Source organism: Penaeus chinensis, chromosome 12 (assembly GCF_019202785.1).
Source record: "Penaeus chinensis breed Huanghai No. 1 chromosome 12, ASM1920278v2, whole genome shotgun sequence".
Taxonomy (NCBI): Eukaryota; Metazoa; Arthropoda; class Malacostraca; order Decapoda; family Penaeidae; genus Penaeus; species Penaeus chinensis.
The window spans coordinates 9,442,241-9,464,740 of NC_061830.1; the positions used below are offsets into that span (position 1 = coordinate 9,442,241).

At 43.7% G+C, this 22,500-nt stretch overlaps 1 protein-coding gene across 1 annotated transcript in view; it reads left to right on the plus strand.

Annotated features, from left to right (window-relative positions):
• The window catches only part of LOC125030908 (TRPL translocation defect protein 14-like), an 88,480-nt gene that overhangs the window by 20,053 nt on the left and 45,927 nt on the right, over positions 1 to 22,500 (plus strand). The window contains exon 2 of the mRNA XM_047621251.1: positions 13,310 to 13,377. Coding sequence (XP_047477207.1) covers positions 13,310 to 13,377 — 68 coding nt within the window. The remainder of the gene's footprint in view (positions 1 to 13,309; positions 13,378 to 22,500) is intronic.

The following is a 22,500-nucleotide window of genomic DNA, read 5'->3' on the forward strand; positions in this document are numbered from 1 at the left end:
GCTCACCTGATTGTTTTTTTTTCTTTTTTTTTTTTTTTTTTTTTTTTTCCTTTTTTAGATGATTTGATTTTTTTTTTTTTTTAGTTTTTTTCTTTTTTTTTTAGGTGGTTGGTTTTATTTTCGTGTTTGTTCTTTTTTTATTCGTTTAAAAAAAAACTTTGTTCCCGTTTTCTTGGTCATTAAGCGACACTGATTGGCGTGTGTGGTTTCGGAAAAAGAGATGAAAAAATGAACGTTTTATTTTTATTCACTTTCGATATTTGGTCTTGTTCACTCACTCACTCTTTTTTTTTTCGTTTCATTCCTCTATTCCATTCGCCCTTAGCCCATTTACTCTTATTTAATTCATTTATTCGCATACTCATTCATTCTTTTATTTATTTTTTTTTCCATTTTCCATTCATTCCTTCTATTCATCTCCCGTTCTTTTCTTATACACACACTCACTCACTCTCTCGCCCATTCATTCCATTCATTCACCTGCTTACACGCCCATGCTCTCACGCACTCACCCATTTGCTCGGTGAGTCATTAGCTCGCCTCCTTACTCACGCACCCATTCACTCGTCGCCTGTATCTCATCTGCACTTGTCAGCTGAATTATTCTTAATCTCTTGCACCTCTCTCGCTATTCCCTCTCCTCCCTCTTATCTATTTTCTTACCTTCCTCCTCTCCCCTTCTTCTGCCCATCACCCCTCTTCTCTTCTCCCTTTTACCCTCTCTCTCCCACCGCCGTATTTTTCTTACCTCTTTTTTTCTATTCATCGTCATCTTGTTTTCTCTTGCCTCTTCTTCTCATTCATCCTGTTCTCTCTTCCCTCATGTGGGGATGATGATGAGGTTGATAATAATGATGCGTAGGAGTAGTATCATCAACGTAGTAATAGTTGTTGTTGTTGTTGTGTTGTTGCTGTTGCTGTTGCTGTTGCTGTTGTGTTGTTGTTGTTGCTGTTGTGTTGTTGTTGTTGCTGTTGCTGTTGTGTTGTAATTTATCCTAGTAGAAGTAGTTTTATCATTGTTTTTGTCATCATCGCCGCCATTATGGTTGTTATGGTTAATGACATTTTCACCATGGTGCTTATTTTCATAACCCTTTTTGGCTACCCGGCTGTGTAATTGTTTTTCCCAAATTTATACCTTAGTGCGTTCGTGTCCGTATGTGCATAGTAAGAGAGGGTGCCAATGATCTGACTTTCCGAAGTTGGCACCGTTAACCTCTCTCTCTCACTTCCTCTTTTCTTTCTTTCTCTCCTGTCCCCTTTCTATCACGGGTCTTCTATGTTTTCTTTTTCTCATTTCTCCTTTTTGCCTTTTCTTTATTTTATTTTAGATCTTGCTTTCCTTTTTCCTCTTTCTCTTTCTCTTTCTCTCTCCCTCTCCCTCTCCCTCTCCCTCTCCTTCTCCTTCTCTCTCTCTCTCTCTCTCTCTCTCTCTCTCTCTCTCTCTCTCTCTCTCTCTCTCTCTCTCTCTCTCTCTCTCTCTCTCTCTCTCTCTCTCCGTCTCCCTCCCTCTCCCTCTCCCTCCCCAGCCCCTCTCCCTCCCTCCCTCCCTATCCCATTCCTTTCTCTTTCTACCCCCCTTGTTATGCTTCCCTCTCGCGTTATTTGCCTCGTGTCATCCCAAACTCTTGGCACGCGTTGTCAGTGCCACCAGTGCCAGCGGATGCCACTTGCACTGTTGGCAGAATGGCATCGGTGAAGTGATGCCGTAGTAAAGACATGAGGATTTTGTAGGCACGTGTTCTTAGCGTCGTAGTAAAGGTAGTCCTTGTGTGGGCGGGAGGTACGTTCTGTTAAGGGAAGATTGGAGCGAGAAGGAGAGAGGGTTAAGGAGAAGGTGGGAGAAGAAGAAGAGGTTAGGAGGAATAGGGAGAAGGTGGGAGGGAGGGAAGGAAGGGAGGGAAGGAAGGGGGGGAGGAAGGAAGGAGGGAAGGAAGGAAGGAGGGAAGGAAAGAAGGGAGAAAAATCGTTTCCCTCTCATTTTCCTTCTAACTAAAGAAAGAGGTAAAGGGAGGAGGAAGAGGAAAAGGAAGAGGAAGGTGGGTAATAACAAGAGTGAGGACGACAGAGAAAATTATGGGCATATAACAAAATTCGCTGCAGACAAATTCAAGTAAAAGAAAACTAGAACACGGGCGACATACAAATGCAAAATTAAAGTATGAGAGCGCAATCAATATCACAATACTCGTGAGCATATGCGTGTCTGTGTCTGCGTTTGTATGTGTCTGTCTGTCTGCCTCTGTCTGCTTTTGCCTGTGTGTATCTGTGTGTCTGAATATTTATTTGTGTGAGCGATTGGACGCACCTAAGAGAGAGAGAGACGGAAAGAAAGAAAGAAAGAAAGAAAGAAGTGAGAGAGAGAAAAAAAAACAGAGACGGAGAACATATGGAACTAATCTAATCTAAATGTCTATCGATAACTTAGCGCCAGAGTGCTGAGAATCTGTTTGCGGAAGGGAATCGAATCTTAGGGGGGAGGGGGGAAGGGTAGAGTAGGGGGGAGAGCAGATCAGGGGAGCAGAAGGGGGTCAAACAAGATGGCGGCGACCATCAGAGGCAACCACGTGGTGTCTGACGGTTTGCATGAGTCAGCACTTAAAATAATGGAGGTGAGGGGTACTGGGGCGAGGGGAGAGGGGTTGATGGGGAAGGGGGAAGGGGCGGTATAGGTGAGTAGGTAATGGGGAGAGAGATCGAGGTGAGCGAGATCGACGGGAGAGGGGGTGACGGGATGAAAAGGGGGAGAGGGAGAAGAGGGGTTATGGAGGAGACGAAAGGGGGTGAGGGGGAAAGGGGAAAAGTGGCGAAGGGAAGTGAGGAGGGGGGATGGGGGTGAGGCGAGGGAGATGAGGAGGGGGAAGGTAGTAAGACGAGGGAGATGTGGTGGGGAAGGGGTGAGGCGAGGGAGAGAAGGGGGGAGTCGGGGGAGGAGCGAGGGAGGAGGGAAGGGGGGGTCGTACCCACTTTTAAGGTCGCTGCACTGTTGCATACACGTTGGCATTCTATTTGTTTCTTTGCGTTCAGTCTTTTGCTCGTTATTTGTGTATCTATTAATGTTATCGTTGTTATTGAGGTTATTGTTTTCGCTAGTTTTGTCGTTATCGTAATAGCCATCTGTTTCTACGGAAGTGCGATGTACATTTGAATGTATATTTACGTACATATTCATATATACATACATATGTATATATAGATAGATAGATAAATAGATGTGTGTGTGTGTGTGTGTGTGTGTGTGCGCGCGTGCGTGCGCGGCCGTGCATTTAATAATGTATGGATGTATTAGATATGTATTATATAGATATATATCCACATCTATCTGTCTGTATATATGTATGTATATATATATATATATATATATATATATATATATACACACATACACAGTATATGTTTGTACCCATTATTTTTGCCACCGCATCCACCCGCATTATTGATAATGCTTGCATGTCCGATGTGCAAGACATAGCATGCAACAGAGCTCATGCAGTCTCTCCACATGATGTCACAATTAAGAGAATCAAAAGCCTTTTAGTATGATTTCTTAGGCTGAGAAAATTAGTCACACACACACACACACACACACACACACACACACACACACACACACACACACACACACACACACACACACACACACACACACACACACACACACACACACACGCACGCACACACGCACACACATAAACACACACATAAACACACACGCACACACACGCACACACACATACACGCACGCACGCACGCACGCACGCACGCACAACATACCAACATTCGCATGCATACTGTCTTGTAAAGTAGAGTATAGTCAAACGACTTTCGAAAATTTCCCAGACAAACGTTCCGAAAGGGAGACAGGCAAGTAAGCATATAAACTATATACCCACGGACTTCACGACAGAACTAGCACTACTATGCCCTCTACTGATTTCCCCACTAGTTCGTAACCCTCCCCCCCCCCCCCTCTCCCTTATTCATTTCTGGCATTTCTTTCCTCGTTATGCCCGGCCGGGATGGCATAAGCAAAGCTCGCGGTAGATGGCCTCTTAATAGTCACATCGGTATGACTGAACGCCGGCTCGAGCTCGTGAGTTGCTTTGCCAAGTCACGTTCGGGTGTTTCTTTTTTGTTTTGTTTTTTTTTTTTGCTTTTGTGTGGGGGTGGGGGAGGGAGGGTTCTGTTGTTCGTATTGCTGTTGCTTTTTCTTGTTTTTTTTTTCAATTCTTTTTTTTTTTTGGGGGGGGGGCTGTGATTGGACTTTTTATTTTGTTTATGATAATGATAATACAATTATAATGATTGCAGTAGTGGTAATTATTATCAATAATTATCAGACGTCATCGTCATAATTGGTAATCATTATCATCATCATCATTATTATTATTATCAAAATAATCATCATCAAAATCATCATCATCAAAATCATCATCAAAATCATCATCAAATATATCATTATCATCATCAAAATGATTAATCACCATTAATCTCGAGCACTAACCACCAAGCATTATTAGCAACAGTCTTAAAAACAACAACAACTACCATCATTATTCGTCTTCCGCATGTGCGCCATTTCAGCGGGATGGAGTGGAAGCGAGTGAATGAAATGAATCAAACTGAATGAAATGAAAAGAAACGAAGCAAGGGTCAACAAACGTCCCTTTTCACCCTAAACCTCGGCCCGGAAAGGTGTGGCTTTATCTGCAGGCTCCTTTTCGGAAGGGTCGCTGGGTTTGTTTTGTCATTTTACCTTTTTTTTTTTTTTTTTCATTTGTTTTGGTTTGTATTATTGTTTTTTTTTTTTTGTTAATATTATCATCATCGTTATCTGTATCCCTATCGTTGTCATTGCCCTTGTTATTGCCAGTGTTGTTGTCATTGTCACTGTCATTTTCACTGTCACGGCCATTGCCCTTGCCATTGTCACTGCCATTGTCATTTTTCTCCATCTTTCCTTCAAGGAAACGAAGACATAACCGAGTCTCTCACTCTCTATTTTTATATCTATTTTTACCTTTCCTTTTAACGTAGTTCCTTTGTTCCCTTGCCCTCCGTATGACACGTGGGTATGTAAGTCGAAGAGGGATTGCTAAATCCTTCAAGAAAATTCCCTTTAATAATCCCAAGCGATTGTGAGGCTACATGTCCCTCAGCGGTGAAAATGTTTATTCTTTTCGTTCAGTTATATGTTTATTATTATTATTCCTACTACTATTAATACTACTACTACTATTATTGTTATTGTCATTGTTATTATCATTATTATTATTATTGTTATTGTTATTATCATTATTATTATTATTGTTATTATTATTATTTTCTGATTTTGATACAGATAACTTTATGGATCCTTTCTTTGTTTTGGTTGTTTAAGGAGTTCGTTTAGAAGTAGAAGTAAATATTGGTCGGGTTTTTGTATCGGCGTTTGAGGCCTCTGGTAGTATGATGGGAGTAGGGAGATGCATTAGTGAAGAAGCCCCTTCGGAGAACACTGGGAATGGGAAAAGGGGAGTGAAGAAAGAAAATGGAGGAGAGAATAGGAGAGATGAGGAGACAGGTACTGAGGCTTGGAACGAGAGAAGGTGATAGAGGGATAAAGGGCAAAAAAGGAAAAGGAGATGAAGGAACACGCGCATGCACGTACACACACACACACACACACGTGTGTGTTGGGGGGGGGGTGAGGGAGAGGGAGAGGGAGAGGGAGGGAGAGGGAGAGGGAGAGGGAGAGGAACTATTCCAGATGACCTTGACATACTGCACAAACTTCACATATCTGGCCGTGAGATCATCCCTGGGAAGAATTTGGTGTGAAGACGAAGAAGGTACGCTTGAGCTCGTGAAAAAGAAAATATGAGGAAACTAATGAATTGGGACCAGAAAAGAATCCATAAACCTATGAGTTGTTTCTTTCTCTCCCTCCTTTTCCCTCTCTCTTTTTCTCTCTCCCTCTCCCTCCTCCTTCCTCCCTCTTCCTCTCCCCTTCCCCCCCTCCCCCCTCTCCCCTCTCCCCCCTTCCCTCCCCCCTACTTCCCTCTCCCTACTTCCCTCTCCCTCCCCCTCACCCTCCCCCTCTTCCTCCCTCCATCCCTCCCTCTACAATTTTATGCTCCAAAAAAGTCAGCCACGTGTGTTCACTACCTGGTCACGTGATGGGGACCTCTGCGGGTGTATTTTGAAACCTGTGTGTGTGTGTGTGTGTGTGTGTGTGTGTGTGTGTGTGTGTGTGTGTGTGTGTGTGTGTGTGTGTTTATGAGAAGAAAAAAAAACTAAATGAAATTACGGATGAATATAGGTCTATCGACAGCAAAAAAAAAAAAAATAGAGAGAAAAAAAAGAGAAGGAATAAAGGCCTATCGACAGCAAGAATGAGAAAAGGCAAAAGAATCACCCAAAGCAAAATTACAAAAGAGAAATCCGGAAAAAAAGAGACTTTGAAATCGAACACTATCGAAAATGGAAGTGCCAGGAGAAACGGACATCGAAGGAAACGGGTGAAAAAGAGCTTTCCAAAAGCAGGAAGACGCGAAGGAAGAACGGGAAGAAGAGGGGGAAAAAAAGCTAGAACTGACTGAAGGCAAAAGCAGAAAAAAAAAAAAAAAAGGAAACGCATCGACTCACTAACATTTGATATCCCGACGCGGCCGTGATTCCCCAAAATCAGGAAATGAGAAAAGATCTCCCCCACGCCCACGCAGGCACGCACGCACGCACGCACGCAAGCAGACCGAGCGAGAGTAGCTGACCGCCGGCCGAAGGTTCCCGCCAAGAGTAGTCTTGCCAGGTCGTTCTTTCCTTGCTTGTGGGCTTGATTTTGCTTGCTTGGGAGTTATTATTTGCTTGCGGGAATGTGCTTGCTTGTTATCATATGCATGTGTGAATGTTCTTGCTTGTTTTGATTAAATGGCTGTTCTTACTCTGCCTGTTTGCTTGCTCGGTTCTGTCTTATGTGCTTGCGTGTGCAGCTGATCTAGTTTGCATGTCTGTGCATGAGCTTTAGAGAGAGGGAAGAAAAAAGTGAGTGAGTGAGTGAGTGAGTGAGTGAGTGAGTGAGTGAGTGAGTGAGTGAGTGAGTGAGTGAGTGAGTGAGTGAGTGAGTGAGTGAGTGTGTTCCATAACGGCCAAGTGTATGTCTGTTTTTGCGGTGCACTTTTTTTTAATGTACCAGCGTCCGTGCAGACGCGACCCTTTTCCATAACGCGGCTCCACGGTATAATGTGCATCTGCGGATTACGAATCAATGCAGTCCCGGCAGATATTGCAAAGTTGCAACAGGAACCGCGTTGCATGACCCGGCCAGGTGTGTGTGTGTGTGTTTGGTTGGGGGATGGAAGGTAGGGGAGGGGAGGGGCGTGTAGTGGAGGGTGGGGGAGAGGGCAGGGGAAGGGGGTAGGGGTAGGGGAAGGGGATGGGGGATAGGGGAGGGAAGGTGGCGGAAGGGGGAGGGTAGGAGGGTAAGCGAGGGGGGGTGAAAATGGGCCAGGGGCTGAGGACGGGGGGGGGGAGGAAAGGGGGGGGTAAGAGGGAGTGCGTTGAACGAGGGGTTGCTAGAGGTGTCTTTGGGTTATTTATTTGTTTGTTTGTTTGGGTGTAATTTAGTGTTTGTATGTTAATGTTTGTGTGTACGTGAGTGTGTGCGTCTGTTTATGCTTTTTTTTTGTACATGTCTTTAGTAATATCAGTTTCACTATTGCTTGTTCATAAGTTTCCTCCCCTTTCCTACGTAAGAATTGTTATAAAGATATTTTGAATTACGACTCATAATATAGAACAAAGAACAGAACAATAACAAAGAATAGAGGTGTTCCACGCAAGAACATTTATCGTAGACCTTGAAACCGGTTTTACTGCTTACGTTTAAAGTTTTTTTGTTTTTTGTTTTTTCTTTCTCTTTTTTTCTTTCTTTTTATTCTTTCTTTTTTCTTGATTTTTTATTTTACTTTCTGCCAGTGGGGGTGTAATGTTCACTGTGATATGAACATCTGGTTTGTTATATGCTTTGATTATAGATATTATTATTATTTTTTTTTTTTTTACTGTGATGAATGTCGTTTTCATATATTTTTTAAATTTTATTTCATTTTTGTGTTGTACATTGGTTTATTTTATCAGTGGGTTTCAGTGTTTTTGTTTTTTTCTCATATATTATGCATATTGAAATTTCTACTGAATTTATTTTCTCTTTGTACTTATATTCTTCTTAAAAAAATATAATGACCATGAATAAGATTTGCATTAATTACCGCCAGGAGATGTGTAACAACCAGATTTTTTTTCAAATGGCAGTGGGCCACGTACCAGCTGGTATTCCCGTTAATGATAGGCTGCACTCCAGGTACTCACTGTTCATTTAGTCAGAAACCTCGGGAGAAGGAGAAGGATATAGGGGAATGGGGGAGAGAGAGAGAGAGAGAGAGAGGGAGAGGGAGAGGGAGAGGGAGAGGGAGAGGGAGAGGGAGAGGGAGAGGGAGAGGGAGAGGGAGAGGGAGAGGGAGAGGGAGAGAGGGAGAGAGGGAGAGATAGGCGGACATGCGGACGGACTGACGGACATTATGAAAAGAGAGATGAAGGAAACGCAGACAGAGAGAGAAGAAAAGGAAGATAGAAGGAGAAAGAAACAAGTTACTGCCTGTTTCCTATCCATCCATAAGGAAAGCTAGAAGACGGAAATTTGACCTTAATTTCTCGTGAGGAGTTTTCCCCAGTTAATCGATTTAAGTCGCGGTTTACGGTGTGTGACACGCCATGCCCAAGGAACCTTCTTGAATGTCATCGCCACAGGGGATTATGAATCAAGTTAATGACGTCTACATCTTCATTAGGCTGTGATTATACTGCAGTGTATGTGTGACCTTTTTTATTTTTATTTCTGTTTGTTTTTCTTTGTTGGTGAGACTTGCAAAAACAAAATTTTTTTTTTTTTTCTCTCTCTCCTTTAATATCTTTAATATCGTTCTTTCTTTCGTTATTCCACTCCTCTCTCTTTCCCTTTCTCTCTCTCTCTTTCTCTCTCTTTCTGTGTGTGTCTCTCTCTTCCTCTCTTCCTTCCTTCTTCTCTCTCACTATCTATATATATCTATCTAGCTATGTATCTCACTCTGTGTGTGTGTGTGTGTGTGTGTGTGTGTGTGTGTGTGTGTGTGTGTGTGTGTGTGTGTGTGTGTGTGTGTTTTATATATGTATACACATATATCTCGCATGGTGATCATAGTAATAACACAAAGCGCATACCTTATTCGGAACACCCTAACGACCCACCTAGTGGCGAGTATAATGTCAAATAACATCCCAAGCCGACCACAAGAACACCACAAGAGCACTGTAATGACGAACATCATCGCCGAATAACTTCCCCCAGAGGCGCACAATCATGTTTTGGACGAGGGCGAGTTCTGCGAGTGTCGTGGTATTTTTAGGCCTGCCTCGGGGACTTTGGTAGGCGGCCTTGGTAAGCTCTTCGCGGATCTGGTGTAGACACATTTACGCACATACATGCGTTAAGATATATCTACAGGTATAGGGACAAACGGTGATGCAAAGGCGAATGTAAACACGCGAGCGGAGACGTAGATACATTAATACGCATATGAATACGTAGGAACACACACGAATATACATACGAATGCACACGCTAACTCACATAAGAACGCATATACGAACGAGCGCGCGCACACACACACACACACACACACACACACACACACACACACACACACACACACACACACACACACACACACACACACACACACACACACAGAGGGCACGACGGAGGTCATGTTTTGTAAAAAATTGGATGCGGTTTTGTTGGGGTCATAAGGTCATGTATGCAAATGTTTTTGTTGTTGTTGATGTTAATAGAAAATGCAAATTAATGTTTTTTTTTTCTGACTATTTATGGTTATTATTTTGTCACTTTTATTTTCTCTTTGTCTCACCTGCTTCGTCTGTGAGAACAAATATGGTGAAAAAACAACTCGTCTTTCGTCGTCGACTTCTTTTTTCTTCTTATTTCTCTTCACTCCATTTTTTTTTTATCTTCATATCTTTCTCCTTTTTCGTCTCTCTTCCATATCACCCTCCTCCTCCTTCCCCTTTCCTTTTCCCTCTCCCTCTCCCTCTTCTTTCTCTTTCTTCATTCCTCTTCCTTTATTCCAATTCCTCTTTTCGCCCTTAGACCATGCAACAGAGAGAAAACTTTAGCTCGGCAACAGCAAACGGCAAAGAAAATGTTGATAAAGAACGCAAATGTAAACACACAAGCGGAGACATATACTTAAATACGCAAATGGATACGTAGGAACACACACACGAACATACATACGAATGCACACGCTAACGCACATACGAACGCACACGCGCGCTCACACACCCACACCCACACCCACACCCACACCCACACACACACCCACACCCACACCCACACCCACACCCACACCCACACACACACACACACACACACACACACACACACACACACACACACACACACACACACACACACACACACACACACGTACACACACACACACACACACACGTACACACACACGTACACACACATGTACACACACACACGTACACACACACACACACACACACACACACACACACACGTACACACACACACACACACACACACACATACACACACACACACACACACACACACACGTACACACACACACACACACACACACACGTACACACACACGTACACACACACGTACACACACACGTACACACACACACACACACACACACACACACACACACACACACACACACACACACACACACACACACACACACACACACACACACGTACACACACGTACACACACATACACACACGTACACATGTAAAAGTAGGACATGTGTATAAACGAACAGTTACTGAGCTGTGTGTCAAGCAGGTGTATTGGGCTGTGATTTGTTTAGGTACTTCTAGGGTGACATGTAGGTGCTTTGAGGATAAATCTTTAAATACTAGAAACTATTGTAGAGATGGAAATAGAGGCAAAGAGGAAGGGAGAGCCTGAGGGAGTTCTTAATGCAGAGAGATAGGTTGAGAGATGAAAAGAGAGAGAGAGATGAAGAGAGAGAGAGAGAGATGAAGAGAGAGAGAGATGAAGAGAGAGAGAGATGAAGAGAGAGAGTGATGAAGAGAGAGAGTGATGAAGAGAGAGAGTGATGAAGAGAGAGACTGATGAAGAGAGAGAGTGATGAAGAGAGAGAGTGATGAAGAGAGAGAGTGATGAAGAGAGAGAGTGATGAAGAGAGAGAGAGATGAAGAGAGAGAGAGATGAAAGAGAGAGAGAGATGAAAGAGAGAGAGAGATGAAGAGAGAGAGAGATGAAGAGAGAGAGAGATGAAGAGAGAGAGAGATGAAGAGAGAGAGAGATGAAGAGAGAGAGAGAGAGGAGTAAAGGGGGAACTATTGTGGAGATGGATATGGGAGGAAAAGGGAGAAAGACAGGTAGGGGAGAGGATAATGCAGAGAAAGATAGGGATAGGAAGATAGGAAGAGTAGAATAGGGGGGAAACAAGTGTAGAGCTAGAAATAGAAGAAAATAGGAGGAATAGATGGAAACAGAAATAAAAAAGGGAAAAAGTTGAAGTTGACGTAGCCGTATCCAGTAGAACAGCTTTACAGACGTATATTTACCAGGGAAGACATTCCAGCTCTTGGTCAGTCAGACAAGCTTGCACCAGAAAGTACGAACGCACAAGCGCAGTAGGGGCAAGTGGGAAAGAACTTTGCAAGCACAAAGTAAAGCAAATTAGAAGAGATGCAATTTTGCAAGCACTGTTTCAACAAGTGCGAAAGAACACAGATTTGCATTCATTTGTCAAAACATGCAGCGGGGGGAGGGTACGATCCCCGCAGACACTTGCCAAAAGAGATAAAGGAAGATAAAACAGGTACGAAGAAATGAGTTTCTTAAAGGAAGTACAAAGTAATACGACTTCGCAAGCACTTTGTAAAGCATGTGCAGCGATAGACGGTATCGCAAGCACTTTGTCAAGCAAGGGAAGCGATAGACGGTTATTGCAAGCACTTTGTAAAGCAAGTGAAGCGATAGACGGTTATTGCAAGCACTTTGTAAAGCAAGTGAAGCAATATACGGTTATTGCAAGCACTTTGTAAAGCAAGTGAAGCGATATACGGTTATTGCAAGCACTTTGTAAGCAATTGAAGCGATAGACGGTTATTGCAAGCACTTGTAAAGCAAGTGCAGCGATAGACGGTATTGCAAGCACTTTGTAAAGCAAGTGCAGAAATAGACAAGACGCACACACTTCCTAAAACAGATGGGAAGAAAGAAAAATCAAAACCGGCAAGCAATCTTTAAGCAAGCGCAAAGGAGAATGCAACATGCCTGCAAGCACTTTCTAAAACAGGTGTAGAGATAAATGAGACTACAAGCGCTCTAAGCATGTGAAAAGGAGAGTTGTACGCGCCCGCAAGCACTTGGCAAAGCAGGTGCGAAAGGGCGAGAAGCTAGACAGGTGTAAGATACTGAAGAAGGCGCCGTGGCCGGGAGGAGTGAGAGGGCGCGGGTCTGCAACTTTAATATTTCATTTGGTAAACTTGTGTGTGTTTTAGTGTGTTTTAGTGTGTTTTAGTGTGTGTTAGTGTGTGTTAGTGTGTTTTAGTGTGTTTTAGTGTGTTTTAGTGTGTTAGTGTGTTAGTGTGTTTTAGTGTGTTAGTGTGTGTGTGTGTGTGTGTGTGTGTGTGTGTGTGTGTGTGTGTTGTGTGTGTGAGAACAATAACACACATGTTTTTTTTGTTATTCTTCAGCGTGTTCGCGTATTAAGAATTGTGACTTCTATTTATTCTGTAGATAGACACCGTTTACTTAGGTTCGTATTTTTATCATATCATTATGGTTGCCCGTTAGGCAGTTGCGAAAGAGGTTTTCTTAAAAAAATAAATATGAGATAATATGTCGCATGCATTTACTCTCTCTCTCTCTCTCTCTCTCTCTCTCTCTCTCTCTCTCTCTCTCTCTCTCTCTCTCTCTCTCTCTCTCTCTCTCTCTCTCTCTCTCACTCTCACACACACACACACACACACACACACACACACACACACACACACACACACACACACACACACACACACACACACACACACACTGAAAAACACATTCACACAATCGCTCGCACAGCACCTCACAATTAGCCTCAACTGCCAGTGGATATGAGAAGTACCTTCGTCGCCTAATAAACCCGCCCCAATGTCAGCTGATTGGTGTGATTAGCCGGCCTTTTAATCAATTCCTTTTCTTCGCCCCAGGTCCGTGTGGAGGCAAGACGACGGGCCAGTCCAGACTCTGCACCTTCTTTGAGAACCTTGGGTGGAAGGTAAGATTTGTTTTATTTTTTTATTTTTTGTTTGTGTTTTGTTCGTGTTGATGGTGGTGGTGTTTTATATATATATATATATATATATATATATATATATATATATATATATATATATTTTTTTTTTTTTTTTTTTTTTTATGAGATAGAGAGTGGAGGGGGAGGAGGGAGAAAGAGGAGAGAGAGAGAGGGAAAGGGAAGAGGGAGAAGGGGGAGAGAGAGAGAGGGAAAGGGGGAGAGAGAGATAGGGAAAGGGGGAGAGAGAGATAGGGAAAGGGAGGAGAAGCGAGAGATAGAAACACAGACACTGGCAGACAGACAGACAGACAGACAGAGAGCTCATTTGCTTGTGTATTTGGGAATGCCCTCCTCACTGACATCCTCAAAGGGCACGGGCTCAGATGAACTTGACCTAGTTCGAGCTGGGCGTGGCACGAGTGACCTGACCTGACTAGGGCGGGGCAGGCGAGGCAAAGGTCGTCCGTCGGCAGGACAACACCAGGCAGGCGGCGCCCGAGTGTCTCTTTAACCTTCCTCAAGGTCGGCTGTGACGTCATCACACTTCTCCTGTCTTTCCCCCACCCCCTCCCCCTCCCCCCTCCTCCACGCCGCTGTTGTGAATACCTGTGTTCATTCCAGTTAAAGTGAGTGTGTGATTCGTGTTTACTCTTTTCCGTGTGCTGAGTGTATGTGAGGGTGAGTGTTAAGCAGAGGAAGAGGAAGGTGTCAAGGAAATGACTTGACACGGTGTCAAGGAGTCAAGGAAGTGGCATGAAGGGTGTCAAGAAAATGACACATTGGTGTCAAGCAAGGTTGTGGAAAAAAAATAAAGCGGGGACATAGCGGGTGTCATGCAGAGATACACAAGTGTCAGGCAAAAAAGAGAGGGGTGTCAAGTCGGGCCTCAGAAATGTCAGGCAAGGACAAGCAGATTGTCAAGCAGGAACGAAAATAGCATTCAGCAGAACATTAAGGTGTTAAGCAGGGACATAAAAAGGGGTGGGATAGGTAGGAGGGGGAAGGGGCGCGAGAGAAAGGAGGAGGAGCGCAGGCAGGTAGTCAGTTCATGGGAGGCACTTCTTATAAACTCTCATCACTATTAATAGGTATTATTGATACAGCCGTTGCTTGGGACTATGAGCCGCTATAGGAGAGTGAGTCTGTGAGTCTCTCGTGTGGGCGAATAGCAGGACGGATAGGAGAGGGGGAGGTAGGGAAAGGGAGGTAGAGTGACGGGGGGGTGGTGATGGAAGCAGAAAGATTGGGGGTGGGAAAGAGGGAGATGGAGGTTGTGAAAAAAAGGATAGAGGGTGGAAGAGGAGAGGAGGATATAGAAGAAGGGGGAAATAGGGAAAGGAAGAAGAGAGGGGGCGGGAAGGAGAAAGGAGAGAGAGGGGGGGAGGGGGGCGGAAAAGGAGAAGGAGGAGGAGGGGAAAAGATGGGGAAGAGAAGGAAAGGGAGGAGGGAGAGTGAGAAGGAGAGGGGGAGAGAGAATGAAAAGGAATGTAAGGATGAGAATGACTAAGTGATTGTTGGAAAGAATGAGAGATAGAAATAGAGATAAGGTATGGTAAGGACAGAATAAGTAGGGGAGAAAGGGGGAGTGGAAGAGTAAGCTAATGGCAGATAAAAATAAAGATCAATGGAATTACTATTCATACAGTCTTAACACCCCCATACACATATACACATATATACATATACACGCATATATACATATACACACATACACATATACACACATACACATATACATATATACACATACACATATATACACATACACATATATACACATACACACATATACACACATAAACACATAAACACATATATACACATGCGCGCGCACACACGCACACATACACACAATCTTCCCCCTCCCCCCACACACACACCCACATACACTTTTCATTTCCCCACACACACTTTTCCCACACACGTACACACACAAACACACACACACTATACCCAGAGTAAACTTATCGCAAGGAGGAAGACTGGAGTGCGAGGCGGCAGGAGAGATGACCAGACCGTCCGCATCCCAAATCAGTTTAGTCACCCCGACAAAAAGGCCTCCGGTAGGGCTTCTTACGGCGCATGTCCCTTGTTGAACGGTCGGCGTGAACCGGGGCTTCTTCGGGAGGATCTTATGGACATGCGGCCTGGTGGGAGTGCGGCACGAGCGCTGTGACCGGTTTGGACAGAAGAGGAAGTTAAATGGTTAATGAAAATTTAATAATTGCATACGTGTACACGCACGTAGGCCCTACGCACGAACGTACGGATCTCCCTACACGCGCGCGTACACACACACACACACACACACACACACACACACACACACACACACACACACACACACACACACACACACACACACACACACACACACACACACACACACCACACACACACACCACACACACACACCACACACACACACCACACACACACACACATGCCAGAAAAAAAAGAAAAAAAAAGAAACTGTTCACGTTAAGAAGTTTGCTATCGTGTATTATGCAGGATGAAAATAGTTCAGTGTTCCAGAAGTTTTCCTTGGCATTTACCAAAGAAATGTACCATGTTTGTGACGTAAACAATATGCCTAACAACGTCGAGGTTAACAGGTTAGGATTTCAAGATGAACAGCGTGCATTTTATAATAATTAATAATAATAATAATAATTTAGAGTTTGGTGTGGCAGGCTCTTGTGACCTCAATCAAATTATAGCTGTGTTTATAGTGTTACTAAACAATCCCCTGTGTGCAAGGAATGGCCGGGGTAACCATCCACTGGCGGTGCAACATTGCTAGACGAGGATGCTACCACTGCACCACACAGCAGACAAAATAAATATCTTCTAGCTGCTGTGTGACGTAAGTAAGAATAACAAAGGGCGAGGTGATGAGACAGCGATTTTAGATCAACTTTTTTTTTTTTCGGGTCGTACGTAACTATAATAACATCAGGTGAACGGGCTTGAAATTCAGAGGGTCACAGGGTACGCCGCGCCTAGCTCTGTCTCGCGTTACATAACTTTGTATTTATTTATTTATTAGCATTTTTTTTTTCTAATTGTGGAAAGAGAAATAAAGAGGAACAGAGAAAGAAAAGCTAAGGAGTAAATGAGAGAGAGTGAGAGGGGAAAATGTATGAATGTATATTTGTAAATATGTATGAGAAAGAGAACGAGGGAGAGGGAGAAAGAGAGAGGATAAGGAGGAGAGGCAGAGTGTATGTATGCATTCAGGTACATATGTACATGTATATATATATGTTTATATATGTATATATGTATATATATGTGTAAGTATGTATATTTGTATACATGCATACATCTATACATACACACACACATATATGTATGTATATATATGTATATGTATAAATATATATACATATGCATATATATATATATATATATATATATATATATACATACATTATATATATACACACATATAAAGGAGAGCGAAAGGAATTGGGTATAATGGAGCACCATTACCTCCATATTCAAATACATTGCAAAATACCTTATCTCATGAACTAGATCTACATTTCCCCGACCATTGTGCCCCCAATTTGCCCTCGAAAGGATTAATCTTGATAAAAAAAGAATGAATATAGAAAACGCAGAACCTATGCGGGACCAATTAGTACTCCTTGAAACCGAAGATGACACGAGATACTCTCTTGTTAAGAGTGGGGGTGGATGGCGGAGAGAGAGAGGGGGCGGGGGGAGGAGTATAGGGTAGGGGGAAGTGGGGGGATGGTGGAGAGGGAGGGGGGGAGGAGTATAGGGTTGGGGGAATCGGGGGGATGGTGGAGAGGGAGGGGGTGGGGGGAGGAGTGTAGGGTAAGGGGAATCGGGGGGGGGGGGATTGCGGAAAGGGAGGGGGATGAGGAGAGGAGATATAGGGTAGGGGAAAGTGGTGTGGAGGTAGGGGGGATCGGTGTGGATGGCGGAGAGGGAGGGGGATGGGGAGAGATTGGGGGGGTGGGAGTAGGGAGGACGAATTGGCTTGGTGAACGGGAGAAAAAGGGAGAATGGAAGAGAGGTGGAGGGAGGGATAGGCAGGTAGATAGGGGGACAAAGTGGGTGGCTTTCCTTATCATTTCTGAAGGAATAATTGAAGGTCCAGACTCCAGACAGACCAGTGGTCGACGCGGCACTGGGTCGGTCCCGGCACGTACGCATCGACGCTGTCTCGACTTCAGTTCCGCGAGGGTAAAGGGCAGTTACCCCCCATCCCCCCACCCCTTCACCCCTCTCATGCCTCCAAGGATATTAAACTCCTCCCATTCTCTTCTCCTTCTTCCCCCTTCTCTTTTTTTCACCTTCTCTTCTTTCCTCCCCTGCCCTTCCATTCCCTTCCATTCCCTCTCCTCCCCATCTCCTCTCCCCTTCTCTTCCTTTTTCCCCTTTACTTTCCTGCCATTCTCCTCTCCTCTCCTCTCCTCTCCTCTCCTCTCCTCTCCTCTCCTCTCCTCTCTCTCTCTCTCTCTCTCTCCTTCCCGTCAAGAGATCTGATTTCTCCCCGATTAAAATTGTATACAGTACCGCCTTGCAGAAAGTGGATGGAAGGTATGAGAGACAGAGAGAGGGGGAGAGGGAGAAGGAGTAGAAGAGGGAGTAGAAGAGGGAGTAGAAGAGGGAGTAGAAGAGGGAGTAGAAGAGGGAGTAGAAGAGGGAGTAGAAGACGGAGTAGAAGACGGAGTAGAAGAGGGAGTAGAAGAGGGAGTAGAAGAGGGAGTAGAAGAGGGAGTAGAAGAGGGAGTAGAAGCAGGAGAGAGAGAGGGGTGGGAGTAGAAGCAGGAGAGAGAGAGGGGTGGGAGTAGAAGCAGGAGAGAGAGAGGGGTGGGAGTAGAAGCAGGAGAGAGAGAGGGGTGGGAGTAGAAGCAGGAGAGAGAGAGGGGTGGGAGTAGAAGCAGGAGAGAGAGAGGGGTGGGAGTAGAAGCAGGAGAGAGAGAGGGGTGGGAGTAGAAGCAGGAGAGAGAGAGGGGTGGGAGTAGAAGCAGGAGATAGATGGGGAGAAGGAGAGAAATGTCATAGGAAAAAAAAATGGTGTCAGGGAGAGGAGAGAAATTTAGAAAGGAAGGGTGGCGAGACCGAAGAGGAAAGAAAAAAAGAGAGTAAATCAACTACGGGGAATAAGAAACAGGGATGACAGGGAAGATAGAGCAAAAAATATAAAGAGAAGAAATGGCAGACAAAAGTGTGAACACTGGAGAGAGGGAGTAAAAGTAGCAAAAGAGGGGGATAATAGGCTAGACAGAGACACAGTGACATAGAGACAGGAAGACAAATTGACATAGTAACATATTGGCAGAGACAGAATGACATAGATGGGGAGAGAGAGACAGTGGCATAGATGGAGAGGGAGAGAGACAGTGACAGTGACATAGACGGAAAGGGAGGGAGACAGAGTGACACAGATGGAGAGGGAGAGAGACAGAATGACAAAGATGGAGAGGGAGAGAGACAGAATGACATAGATGGAGAGGGAGAGAGACAGAATAACATAGATGGAGAGGGAGAGAGACAGAATGACATAGATGGAGAGGGAGAGAGACAGAATGACATAGATGGAGAGGGAGAGACATAGAGGAGAGAGACATAGAGGAGAGAGACATAGAGGAGAGAGACATAGAGGAGAGAGACATAGAGGAGAGAGACATAGAGGAGAGAGACATAGAGGAGAGAGACATAGAGGAGAGAGACGTAGAGGAGAGAGACGTAGAGGAGAGAGACATAGAGGAGAGAGACATATAGGAGAGACAAAAACAGAGCCCGAGAGGTGGAGGAGAGAGAGCCAGAGAGAGAGAAAAAAGAGGTGCCTCGATAGGTATCTTCAGGAAGACGCTGCAACGATGAAAGGCTCCAGGAGATGTTGCCGCACCTTTCTGGCCAGAGTTTAGGGTGAAGGGGAACATTTGTTTACCTTCGCTTCATTTCGCTTCCTCGGTCTCTCTATGCGAAGGATGTTAAGGAGGTGACGGGCATGCGAATGCTAGTTCCTGTTGCAACGGCTGCTGTTGTACAACTGTCACTACTGCTACTGTCGCTGTTACTAAAGCTATGGCTATCACTACGATTGAACATATTGGATTAACCCAATCGGCACGGATGGCAAGAATACATACCATGCCCACTGTAATACAAGTTTATTAAGTGCTTAATCACCAAGGAGTCAGTTATTAGTCCTACTTATCTCACCTGTTTACTCTTTTTCTTGGCTTTTGGAAATGGCCTTTTGTATTATTTCATGGTCTTAAATGTTACCAAGACTTTAATAACAATTTAATAATCATAACCTCAATAACAATAATAACAGTATCGATATCAATTGTATTAAACAGAAACACACATTTTCCCGCCAATTCAGTGATAGGGGAAATCAGGAGTGGTCACAAGGGCCTGCTGATAGACTCCTTGCTGGCTGGGCACATGTGGAGCTAGACAGAAATTCACATAAAAAAAAAAAAAAAAGTTACCGAACATAAATGTGTGGTATTTGGGTTAAGAACTATGATCATTTACATTATACAAAAATCGAGAGAAAGAGAAAATAAAATAAATCTTCGAAATAAGAGTTTTTAACACAATGTAAAAGAAGTTTTGCTTGCCATTCTAATATAAAACCTGAATATATTTTATGGCTGATCGCTCGTATTAGCAAAGAAAAATAGGGTAATATGTGTGTGTGTGTATATATATATATATATATATATATATATGTATATATAAAAATACACATGCACATGCACACACACACACACACACACATATATATATATATATATATATATATATATATATATATATATACATATATACATATCTATATTGCAAGAATCACAAGAAGGCGGGATATACTGTTGAGTGTATTAACGGTTTTGAATCAAGATAGTTCAAGATAGTTTTATACTTAGTAGGTTTGAATAAGTTCTTGCTAAGGTCTAGCTCACTGAAGTTTGTTCCTAGGGATTTCAAATGATAATTGATAATGGGTAGTGTTGGACATACTGATGGAAAGAGACATGAATAAGTATGAACTTGACAGTGATACACACTTCGGTTTGCAAAAGATCGTTTTGATAGGATGCATTAAAAAAAAAATAATAATAATAAACTTGCCTTTATTGTTAGGCTAATAATTACCATAGACGAAATTACCACATGGTTACCGGACTACCAATTAAGGGATAGCATTTTATCCTTTTTGATGGCCCAGCAACGGGGAAGGAGGGGGGGGGGGTTAAAGGCCGTATGAGGAGGGGTGGACCTTGGAAAGGGAGGGGGGGGGGGTGGAAGACCCTTCCCACGCCCTCCCTTCGTCGTTGCCTTCCCCTCCCTCCCCCTCCTCCTCCTCCCACCTCTCCCCCTCCTCCTCCTCCTCCCACCTCTCCCCTTCCCCGCCTCCCCTCACCTCACATTTCAGGATTTATTTTTCCTCCATCTCCTTTGCGTCTTTCTTGAAGATTAACCCAAGATTTTTAAGCCTAACCTAGTGCTTAAAATGGCTTGTCCTTGGCTTGGTCACACGAGTAGAGGGAATGGGGATAGGGGGGGGGAGCACGGAGGGGAGGGGTAAATGGAGGCGAAGGAGGGAAGGGAGAGATAAGGGTCGATCGAATATGGGGAAGCGGTGGGGATGAGAGCTAGAGAGAGAGTGCGAAAGCAAGAGCGCGAAAGCGAGAGCGAGAGAGCGAGAGCGAGAGAGAGGAAGGAGAGGAAGAGGGAGAGGGAGGGAGGAGGGTGTGGAGTCAGACAGACACACAGACAATCGGGGGAAAAAAACATAGCACGGGAATGGGTCTCTATGTGTTTTGCCTTGGCAGGGGACCATATTGTCCCGTGTTGGGTGAGAGGGGGCAGAGGGAAGGGGGAGAGCTGTAGGGGTAGGGGGATCGGTGGGGTTAGAAAGAGCAGAGGGGGAGGGGGTCGTAGAATGAGTGGGAGCGAAGGGAAGGGGGGGTGATGAGAGGGGGGGAGTAGGAGAGAAGGAGAGATCACGAGAAAAGGATAAGAATTGACCTATGGTAAGGACAAAAAAAAAAATGGCCACGGTTGCAATTTTTTTTCTCATTTTAGCTGTAAGTGGGGGGTCTCTACCTAAATGTATCTTTTAATACAAGATTGGTTAAGGTCAAAATTAAGAAGAACGAAAATAGTTATTTTTAGCTCATGTTAAGCCTAAAGCTGAATTTAAGCCTATTTTTTTCACCTGAGTTGAAGGAAAAAAAGAACCTGTTTGAAAGGATTTACTATTTATAGAATCTCGGGCGAGGCTGGAACTGGAGGCGAAACTGTGTCACAAAAGCGATTAAGTTATTACGCAGCTAAATCGTTAAACTACAAGCTAGATCTTCCGTTATGTTATTGTGTTCGTGTGAGTGTGAATGCCCGTGTATATTTTTTTTTTTTTTTTTTTTTTTTTTTGTGTGTGTGTTTGTGTGTGTGGTGTGCGCGTGCAATTTTTGCGTGAACTTATATTTTTTAATATAGTATTACATTAGATACAAACATCAGTTGATCGCCTTTTGCAGACAAAGGATAATGTGAATACTTAATTTTTTGGTTTGCTAAAATACATGGTATTTATATTATTACATAGCGCATAATGTATTTCTTCTTATTATGTTTCACAATTATTCTATTTTTTATCATTCAACAACTATTCAAGAAGCAACTTTTTTATCATTCAACAACTATTCAAGAAGCAACATTTAGTTTATTCCATCTCATAGTGTTAATATAGGCCTACACTAACACCAGTGATACTTAGAAATAAGAAAAAAAATTGCGTTATAAAATTCTGCGTAGTCCTCTGTAACGTCCCTTTGTCAGCTGATCTCGCTGGTGGCGGGGTCGAGGGGAGCGTCAGGAAAGGGGAGATGACCACTTTTTAGGGGTTGTTAAGGGGTTATAGATGTGTGTGTGTGTGTGTGTGTGTGTGTGTGTGTGTGTGTGTGTGTGTGTGTGTGTGTGTGTGTGTGTGTGTGTGTGTGTGTATGTACTTAGTATTTGTCGGTGCACTGAAATAGTTATCAATGCTTTAATTTCTTGAGTGTTGTTATAGATTCCTCCATATGATTACTAACGTTTTAATTT